Here is a 10,000-nt window from a genome sequence, read left to right on the forward strand (position 1 = left end):
CATAATCTTGTAAGTCTAAGGACCCGTTTTAAAACAGTTAGCTTTCAATACCTGTGAGTTAGGGTTAGTCTGCAAGGGTCAGACACCACAATATTTCTTGGTTTTGTCCATTTGGCTCTGTTTTCTGCTCCAAGTGTTTATTTTTTTCAATACACTCCCATTTCCCCTTTAATAAATAGAAAAAAAAAACAATTTGATTTGATTTATTGTCTTCCCAATTGTTAACGTGATAATTTATGAAGTAATAATTTTTTAAATAAGGACTTGTAAAAGAAGTAGAACTAGTTTTCTGCACTCAAAAGGATGAAGATCACTAATTTATTTTAGCATCAGTCTGAAATCAAAATTTGATTTAATGTAATATGCTTTTTGGTTGTCACTTGTTAAAAATATATGCTTGCTTTTTTCCTGACGCGCAAACGTTTTTTGAACTCTAAACTCGCTTATTAGGAAGTGTCCTGGGTTCAAACCATTTACAATAAAAAGCTTGTTACCCATCCCACCTAACCAGGGTAAATTACAAAATCTCATTGCTGGTACTCATTGCATTGTTTCATTTATCATAAAAACAGATTGGGTGTCGATTTTGGGATTTGGCATTAAGAGAGCATGCCAGTACAAATAAGGTAACTTGCAGTTCCCTGATTTTTCAAAATTGGTAATACACCTTCAGATTTGAAAAGGAAAGATTTTTTATGCACATTGAGGTAATTTTTTTTGCAACCAGTAATACTGGTTGCAAAAAGTTCAAGGAAAACACATTGTTGACTGAATTAATTAATTTATTTATTTATACTGATTAACTAATACATGGATAATTTATAAAAGTTATTCTTCAGCTTATGAGTGGCAAGACGTCCAGTTTGAGTCGTCTTCTTTCAAAAATAGCCATGAAATGTTGTTTTCATTGTTTTTAGCATGGGATGTTTGATGAATCTCTCAATAGCTTTTTCCGCAATGTTGACACAAGGTATGATGGCACAAATTTTGGATTATTGGGTCCTCTAAATAATTGCAATATCAGTCATTTTTCTTTTGCCTTTGTGAATGTTTTTTGCTCATTTCAATTTCCCATAAAGGTACAAAAATCCAGTTGATATTCCTGTGGGAAATTCAAAGCAAAAGATAAAATCATTGAAAGCCAGGGTAGGTGGATTATTTTGCTGAAGACTGGGAAGCAGGATTGTGGTTAGCAGTGTGACAGTGGTGTAAGGGCAAGTCATGTCCTCTACCAATGTGCACTGGGTCTGGTTTCTTGATTAAGTGTGTCCTGTGGGTTGGGCTGGTGGTCTCCTACTTTGGTCTGAAGGATTTTCATTTCATTTTATGCTCTCTACCAAGTCTTGCTTAATGTTATACATGTACTTTTGATTGAAATTTCAGGCTGTTATGATTGACATGGAGGAAGGTGTTGTCAATGAGATCCTCAAGGGTCCTTTACGTGATGTATTTGACTGCCAGCAACTAATAACTGATGTCTCAGGATCAGGAAATAACTGGTTATCAAATGATTTTAACTTGCTTTTTTTTTACTCATTAATCCTATTGCGTGTTAATGCTAAGCCTGCTTAAAGTTAAGACTGCACATTTTTGGTTTGGCCAGGATTCAAACACAAAACCCTTTTGAACTGTAGTCTGGTGCAGTGCCCACTGGGTAAGCTATTCTCATTCTGGCTTGTTAGTCATAAATTATACATGTATTTATGTAAGGTTGCTTTATTTTGGTCATGCACAGGGCAACAGGATTTATGATGTATGGACAACAGTACAGAGAACAGATCATTGAGGTGATCAGACATGCTGCTGAGCTTTGTGACTGCTTGCAGTGTTTCTTCCTCATTCACTCTATGGGTGGTGGTGAGTGTTTTTTTTCTCTTGGCAATGTCATTATACCCTGAACTGACCAGAAAGAACAATTTTGGATTTAAAATAGAAAATAGCTAACTATTGGCTTCCTTCATCCCCGCTTACAGTCACTAATCGCGGCTTTGCCCAACATATTTTACAGCAGATGAATGATTTAGCAAAAAATGTGGTTTTTTATTCAAGGTTGTTTATCAAATTGATATTGATATAAAAACTCTCGTTTACCTTTATTAAGTACTGTACGTTCATCCCTAGAGTGGTTCTCATTGGTGTGTAAAATTGCCTGGTGTTAGTCTACATTGTATTAAGGTGGCTCAAAACAGTTCAACACTTCAAAGACACTCTCTTTAGAACGAATGACACTACAATGCTGTATCACGTAATAGCAATATTACGGTACCATATGAAACACCGATAAATTTCCAAACAAGATGTGGTCATTTCTGTGATGTAATAAGTTACCTTGGCAACAGGAAAGCCCAGCAAAAACATCCAATATTTTGGATTTAGTTGCTCATATCTCAAAAACGAACTTGGTGACCCCCTTTTTTATTGCTGAAAAGAGATCAGAAGGCCAAGATGAAACTTTTGGCAAAGTTTAAAAAAATTATGTTCTGCAGAATCAGAGCCACCTTTAAAAAAATCACAGAATTAAGGTGGCTCTGAATCCGCGGTACAGAATTTTTTTTACTTTGCAGAAAGTTTCATCTTCCCCTTCTGATTACCTTTCACAAATAAAAAATGGGGTTCACTGAGTTCGTTTTTGAGTTATAAGCAACTAAAGACAAAACAAGGGTGTTTTTACAGGGCTGGCCCATTGCCATGGTAACGTATTACATCACATACATTGTAATGACTGCACCTTGTTCAGCAATGATCGGTGTTTCATTGGTACCACAATGTTGCTAATACATGATAGGGAAGCAGGGTTGGCACAGTGGTGAGAGCACTCACCTCCCACCAATGTGGCCTAGGTTCGATTCCCAGACCTGACGCCATAAGTGGGTTGAGTTTGTGTTGGTTCTCTTTTCTGCTTCGAGGATTTTTCTCCGGGTTCTCCGGTTTTCCTCCCTCGGCAAAAACCAGCATACGGCTGATTCCTGTTGGCTGTAACCTGTGCTCCAAGGTCATACATGGACCGTATAGCGGCTGCCAGAGGCACCATAGTATGCTTTCTTGTTCGACCTTGTTGAGCTGCGTTATTTCTCTACTTTGCGACCATGACTAGCGAGAGTTATACAGAGTTGCAGTGCTTATCCTTCTAATAAGAGCATTACTTGGAAGTGTGGAAACTGGTTTGAGCCACATTTAAGTCTCACTCTTAGGACTAATTCAAGGTTTAAGACTGCTATTCAGTTGTAGTGTCCATAGCAAGAGTTCCCAGTTTCTTCCCTGAGCCCCCTTCAAACCCCTGTGAGAATTTGAACGTGTATGTACCCGCGGAAAGGGTAACACATCCCAAGTGATGTTTGTCTGACTTGGTTTGTGATTTCTGAAGGAACTGGTTCTGGGTTGGGAACATCAGTGTTGAACCTGCTGGCAGATGAATACCCTGATGTGTATCGTTTCACTACAGCTGTTTATCCGTCAGCTGACGATGATGTAATTACATCACCCTATAACAGGTATGTTTAATCTGACAGTATTCTAATTTAGTGAAGAGGACAAAGTGAGGCTGCGGGCTGCAAAGCAAAAACGATACAGTACGTACATTATTATTTTTTTTGGCAGAGGCAGAAAGTGTGAATCAGATTAAGATGTAATTCATAAGGATAGAGTACTAACTGAAAATCCAAGTGAATCAGCATTGTAGAGTGGTGCTTTGTGTTAACTAACTCAATGGAGACTGAAGATAAATTGTATTTAAGTAAACATGAACAGAGTTTATATTTTGTAAGAACTCACTTCGTTTCGTCTTACTTCTGTCCCTTAATGATTTAGTGCTAAGCATTGACATCCTATCTTAGAAATCCAGAGGTCATACTAACAAAATTGATATTGTGCAAAACTGGAAACTAATAAGAAGTTCAAGAGTGGGAATCTTCCATTTTTTTTCAGTGTCTTGGCAATGCATCAACTGACAGAATATGCCGACTGTGTTCTTCCAATCGAAAACCAGGTATTGTTTGTTATGGCTATTGTAATTTCCTGTTCGCAAACATCTGTCCTGGGACCTAGTGGCAGTCAGTCGAGACGGGATCAGAAAATCAGTTACTTCACGCCAGTCCTGATTTTGCCTATAATTTTCTCCTTCCTTCTCGACTGACTGCCCCTGGGTCTCCGAGGATGGATAGGGTCAGACTTATAACCATTATAATTTTTAATACAATGTTATAGGCCTTAGTGGATATATACAATAAAGTGTCCAATGCTCTTCCACCTTCCAAGACTGGTAAGAAAGTTTATCCTTCAAGCAGCCAATCCCATGTCAAAGCTAACAGTGCGATCACGTCAGGTGATGGTGGAGTTGACAAAGGACCCGGAAAGCCATTTGATAACATGAACAACATTGCTGCTAATCTTATCTTAAACATGACAAGCTCTTCGCGGTTTGAAGGATCCCTGAATGTGGATTTGAACGAAATAACGATGAATTTGGTTCCATTTCCAAAGATTCACTACCTTGTTTCCAGTCAGACACCACTGTACGCTCTCACTGATGTCAATTTGCCAACCAGGAGGCTTGATCAGATGTTCTCAGATGCTTTCTCAAAGGATCATCAACTGATAAAAGCAGATCCTAAGCACAGCTTGTATCTAGCATGTGCCTTGATGTTGAGGGGCAATGTTGAAATTTCTGACATAAGAAGAAACATTGAAAGATTAAAGCCCTCATTGCACTTTATACACTGGAACCAAGAGGGCTGGAAAACTGGCTTATGCTCTGTACCACCTGTTGGGAATCCATACTCCCTCCTCACGCTTGCAAATAATACTTGCATCAGACACACATTTGGGGACCTTAAGGATCGCTTTATCAAGCTTTACAAGCGTAAAGCTCATGTTCATCACTACACGCATGTTGATGGATTTGAGTCAGCTATATTTGATTGCAGCATAGAGTCACTGAATACTTTGATTCAGGAGTACGAAACTCTTGAATCACAAATGGGTAGAACTGTTGAGGGCATTCAGAGATTAACAATGGCCTGAGAATAGCCAACTCAAATCCCAGAGGTGACAGGTTTGATTCTTGCCAGAGACTCTTAATTTTTTTTAGCTGTCCCTTGGCCAAGCGAATCACATATTGCAATGACGATTGACCATGTTCACTTAATAAGTTATGTGCTTTCCCAATTAAGATACCGCGCACCGGTGGCTCAGTTGGTTGAGCACTGGACTGTCACGCGGGATTTCGCGAGTTCAACTCCTGCCGGACCAACTCTCAGGGTCTTTAAATAACTGAGGAGAAATTGCTGCCTTAACTACATCTGCAAATGGTTAGACTTTCAAGTCTTCTTGGATAAGGACAATAAGCCGGAGGTCCCGTCTCACAACCCTTCAATGTTAATGATCCTGTGGGACGTAAAAGAACCCACACACTTGTCGCTAAGAGTAGGGCACGTAGTTCCCTGTGTTGTGGTCTGTCTTCTGTTGTGTATCATGGTTGGGAGGGTAAAAAAAGGGGCCACAGTAATTGGCGCAAGCTGTTGTGGCGCTCTGCCAGCTTGACTGGCAAAGTTAATAAAATAAAATAGATCATGTGACAATACTTGAGAGCGTGTTTTCTTTAAAAGCTTGACATACATGTTCATGTGTTCATTCATTGATGACAGAGACAAAGCATGAACCATGCTAAGTATCTTCATAAGGTCTGCACAGCGAAAACAAATTATCCATTGAATTATGAATATTGTCACTCGGGATCTTCAATAAAAAAAGAAATAACTGACTTTGACAAGAAAAAAAAGAAAGAAAACGAAAATTGAAAAAAGGAAATACTGAGTACTCTCCCCTTAAATGAACAAGGAATCTGTTTGCAAAGTGGTGCAAGAGCTTTATCATCGTTGTGTCAACAGCACAGGGATTTTTTATGTTATTTATGTCAAAGTGGTGGCAAGCAGTTCTACCACTTGATGTGTCAATAAAACTGGTGGCCTGTGGCCTTGCCTTGTTTGGGATGTCATGCAATGCTGTGGCATCCCAAAAACAGCTGCAAAGGAGACTGATGGTAAACATCCTTGTTTTGTAGCAGGACAACATTAGGAAGCTTAAGCAGTGAAAAAAAAGGATTAACCCCAGTTTACTGGCCTGGCCCAAGTTGTTTGAAGGGAGGATAGCACTATCCAGCGGTTAATCACTATACACTGGATCACTCAATAAATATTATTGGTTTTGGTCATGTTTATCTTCTGGATAGCGATTTATCCAGTAGATTGTCCTAGCCACCGTTTGAACAAACAAGGCCTTCTTTCCACAAGTCTCGTTCTGAACTGGTGGTTAAACACCTGTTTGCCTCCTGTTATGAGCACTCCCATATTATTTGCGTCACATTTTTAACACAGCAGTTCATAACTTCCTAAAATTTTTGGTGTAATAGGCCACATCTGATTGAAATTAACTTTGTTCTCTTAATCACAGTGAGGTTTCACTTTGTCTTCTCAAACTCATTAATAACTCATAAGCCAAATACAAAAGAAATCACTACCGTGAAGGAAGTTTGGATATGTGGTCTTAATTAGCATAAAATTTTGCCAACTTTGACCCCAAATCTCTCTTAAAATACTGATTCCTTTGAGAAGCAATATCAAACACTGGAAAGAGCATTTCATCAGATATCCAACCACCTTGAAATCAGTTAAAAAACTCTGCCTTCTGCCTCGTTTTTCAACTCGCTTCTGTGTTTGGATATCCGATGAAACACTCCTTCTCGTGTTTGATATAAAGTCATTACTTCATTGTGAAAATTAATTTCATTTATCTCCTTGTATAATAAAATCAATATTATCACAATAGTGTCATACATGCACTGGGACTCAACTTCACATGGGACACCAAGGAAAATTCTTACGTAAACTAAATTCTCTGGTGAAACTATAGCACCTTTTTATGTTTTCTAGACCAAGCATTGACAGCAGCAGAGTGTTACTTTTCCCCCAACCCAGGTGCACTGGACAATTTGAACTGTCCACTCCGAGAGTACCAACTGCCACCACCACCCAATGGATGATTATTGGGTATTAAAACGGGTTGGGATGCTGTGAAAGGCAACACCAATAGACCATTTGAAAACCTTTCAATTTTTTTGGGAAAGGCGAAGAAGTTTGGAATACAAATTAAGCTTGGTACTCACTGGCTACAAGCATAAATAACTTACGCAAACTCAGTTGAGTTCAACTCAATGATGAATTCTTATTTCAGTCTCATGTTAGAACAAAAGGGACTAGTTTTACAACAAATAACAATAATTAATTAATACATCTGTGTCTTGCTTGTGCTTATGCTTTCATCAAAGTAGTGGGAAACAGGCCTTATTAACACCAGTAAGTACCAGTATGTCATGGTACTGACCGAGTTAAGAGAAGTACACTGGCCCGCCACGGAAATTTGCTCTGACAAAGGGCTGATGCTCCTACAGCGCTCAATATACCGGTATTTTCACTGTCTTTATTGATATAACCAACTACTCATGTTTTAACCCATTGCCTTGAAGAGTGGTCAACTACATATTCAGTCATTCAAATTCTCATGTTTAGCCCATTGACTCCAAGGTGATACTTAATTGATTTTACTCTAACGCCAAACAATTTGGGTGATGTCGCAGCTCTTGTGAGGTATACATTGTAATGTGATCGACTTGCCAAAAACAAAACACTAAACAATAATTGAAACAATGACTTGACTTTAAAACAATAGATGCTTCTTACAATACCAAACAATTTCACATGTCAGTGGGCACAACATTTGGAACCCTATCAAAGAAGCACCACCACTGCTTCTTTATAAATCTTGTTTTATCACAGGCAGACAACCCTAAGAAGGCACGACATCAAGTTATTTTATACAGTTATTTACTTAACGACAACAATCAATCTTGGCTTCAAAAGCAAGTGAACTTAATTTATCTTTCAATAAAGCTTTCCGTGGTAAAGAAATGTGTGTTAATCCATTGATCAGTTGAATCAAGCCCAGACTGACCTTTGCAAATGACATTAACGGTAACTCACGCAGCCTAACAAACTAAAGATTGTGTCTGCTGGTGCTTTTATTGCAACTGTCATATCAGAAGTTCACCAAGTATGTGCACAGTATTGCAACTGTTGAAGGAGGAAGTGGAAACCTGTTGGCCTTTCCTATGCAGTCTTTATTTTCTTCAACTCAATCCCAAATCTTTCATTATCCAATGCATACCTAGTCAACTAAGAAATGAGCCATGAATACAGTTTCTCTTTTTGCATTTTATTTATTTATTTAACAACAGTTCTTTTTGCTGCAGCAGCTGTATCCACATTAGTCAAACAATCCTGCAAGAAAAAGCACAATATTAAAATAATCAAATTAAGTGCTTATGGCAACAGTGATGCTATTGAACAGCTTCAATTTACCTTTAACTGCAAGTATATTTTCTCATAGTTTAAAATCAATCTTCATACGCAAATCCACATATACAAAAAGCAGCTCAGAATTCAAAATGAAATCACCTGTCTGGATCATACGTCAGAGGTGTAATTTCATCACAGCTGCTTTACTTGCAGTAAATTTTTAAGACCATTTTCAATGATAAATTGGGCTCAGGTCCAACATTTTCAAAGCTCTGATAACTTCAAAAGAACTTAGCATTTTCCTGAGGTCTTGAACATTTCTGCACTGAGCTACACTTACAGTAGGGAGTTAGTTTACATGATCATAACTCACGAAACCGATAAAGTTTACTTCTCGTCCTCAACTAGGCCAATAATTCTTCAAAAAACTCAAAGGAAACTAAAGTTAATATATTGAAGAATGAAATATGCTAAAGCAGTGATGGTAGGTATCATTTAAGCTGACTGTGGAACTGAATTAAGAAATGTTCCGTATAAAGCCCTTTCGTCTCAATATTATGTTGTACACCATTTTATATAAAATATTTCGTGGTGATTTAGGTAGAGATCGTTATAAGACATTTATTTATCAGCCCGAGTGCGTAGTAGTTCATCAAATTTTGTCCAGTCCAGTGGAACACGACAATCCGGAAACCAACATCCCACGACTCCTGACTCCCAACAGAAATTTGCATAAAATGGTAGGTGAACATGAGTAGGTTTCTCAAATCCGATTTTAAAATTAATTCATGGGTGGCAAGTATTTTTAAACAGATACCCCGAGTGTTTGAACGATAGACTTTTATTTTTGCACGGGAAGTTGAGTCATGTAAACGACATGTCAGGTCGTTCTCACGGCTTACACAGAGCTTTGAACGACTACCCGTGAAAAACAACTTACCGTAAGGAATGTTTTCGCGTGATAAGTCACAATTGGGTATGTCTCATTAAGATCATTTTTCAGGGGGAAGGAGTCATTCTGGTATAAGGCAATCCCATAACAAATTTAAACCTCATGAAATGTTCTTTTCAGATTTCTAGGTGGATTTCCATATCAACCAACCTAGCATGAAAGTGAGGCTGCAGAAGTACGACAAAAACGAAATAAGCTCAAATTATCAATTGAAACTATGTAATTACAGTTCAAAATCATGTTTAATTCAATTTTCATCAAAATGTGGTGTGACCAAACTAATGAAATAACTTGGTCAATGTTTCTATCAACCGATGAAAATTCTAGTGTGACAGGAAACATTTCTCAATGGGCTAAACATTTATTTGGATCAACAAATGTGTTTCTCGACCATGGAAATGTTTTTAAATTGTAAAAACTTTTTCTTGACCTCCGAGAATGTTTTTCGACTGTCCAAGTTCCTCACCCAGTCGTGTATCTGGACCGCTTTTGTCCAGTATGGCTTACCATAGATCCTGTAAGTAAAAAACCGGCGGCTTGGTCTATGCATTTGAAGAGCTTTGCCATTTTCACTTGATTGTCGGGGGGGGGGGGAAGAAACTAGGACCACACATGAAGAGAAATGAAACCTCAAATGGTGCAGAGAGTCCTGGAATTTCCAAATTTTTGAGAAAAAGGACAACCTCCAGAGGTTGACTGA

General features: G+C 38.3%; 2 protein-coding genes across 6 annotated transcripts in view; one reads left to right on the forward strand and one right to left on the reverse strand.

Annotated features, from left to right (window-relative positions):
- The window catches only part of LOC138031300 (tubulin epsilon chain-like), a 6,734-nt gene extending 1,158 nt beyond the window's left edge, over positions 1 to 5,576 (forward strand). For 2 of the 5 annotated variants that reach the window (XM_068879004.1, XM_068879002.1), the window contains 8 exons: positions 573 to 626; positions 918 to 970; positions 1,080 to 1,146; positions 1,384 to 1,499; positions 1,736 to 1,857; positions 3,365 to 3,491; positions 3,925 to 3,985; positions 4,204 to 5,576. In XM_068879004.1, coding sequence (XP_068735105.1) covers positions 924 to 970; positions 1,080 to 1,146; positions 1,384 to 1,499; positions 1,736 to 1,857; positions 3,365 to 3,491; positions 3,925 to 3,985; positions 4,204 to 5,019 — 1,356 coding nt within the window. In that variant the 5' untranslated portion in view covers positions 573 to 626; positions 918 to 923 and the 3' untranslated portion in view covers positions 5,020 to 5,576. The remainder of the gene's footprint in view (positions 1 to 572; positions 627 to 917; positions 971 to 1,079; positions 1,147 to 1,383; positions 1,500 to 1,735; positions 1,858 to 3,364; positions 3,492 to 3,924; positions 3,986 to 4,203) is intronic. The other 3 variants (XM_068879006.1, XM_068879005.1, XM_068879003.1) reach the window with 2 other exon arrangements.
- Positions 5,577 to 8,244: 2,668 nt separating this feature from the next.
- Positions 8,245 to 10,000, reverse strand: part of LOC138031303 (large ribosomal subunit protein P1-like) — a 3,148-nt gene continuing 1,392 nt past the window's right edge. The window contains exon 3 of the mRNA XM_068879012.1: positions 8,245 to 8,330. Coding sequence (XP_068735113.1) covers positions 8,317 to 8,330 — 14 coding nt within the window. The 3' untranslated portion in view covers positions 8,245 to 8,316. The remainder of the gene's footprint in view (positions 8,331 to 10,000) is intronic.

This window comes from Montipora capricornis, chromosome 14 (genome assembly GCF_036669925.1).
Source record: "Montipora capricornis isolate CH-2021 chromosome 14, ASM3666992v2, whole genome shotgun sequence".
Lineage (NCBI taxonomy): Eukaryota > Metazoa > Cnidaria > Anthozoa > Scleractinia > Acroporidae > Montipora > Montipora capricornis.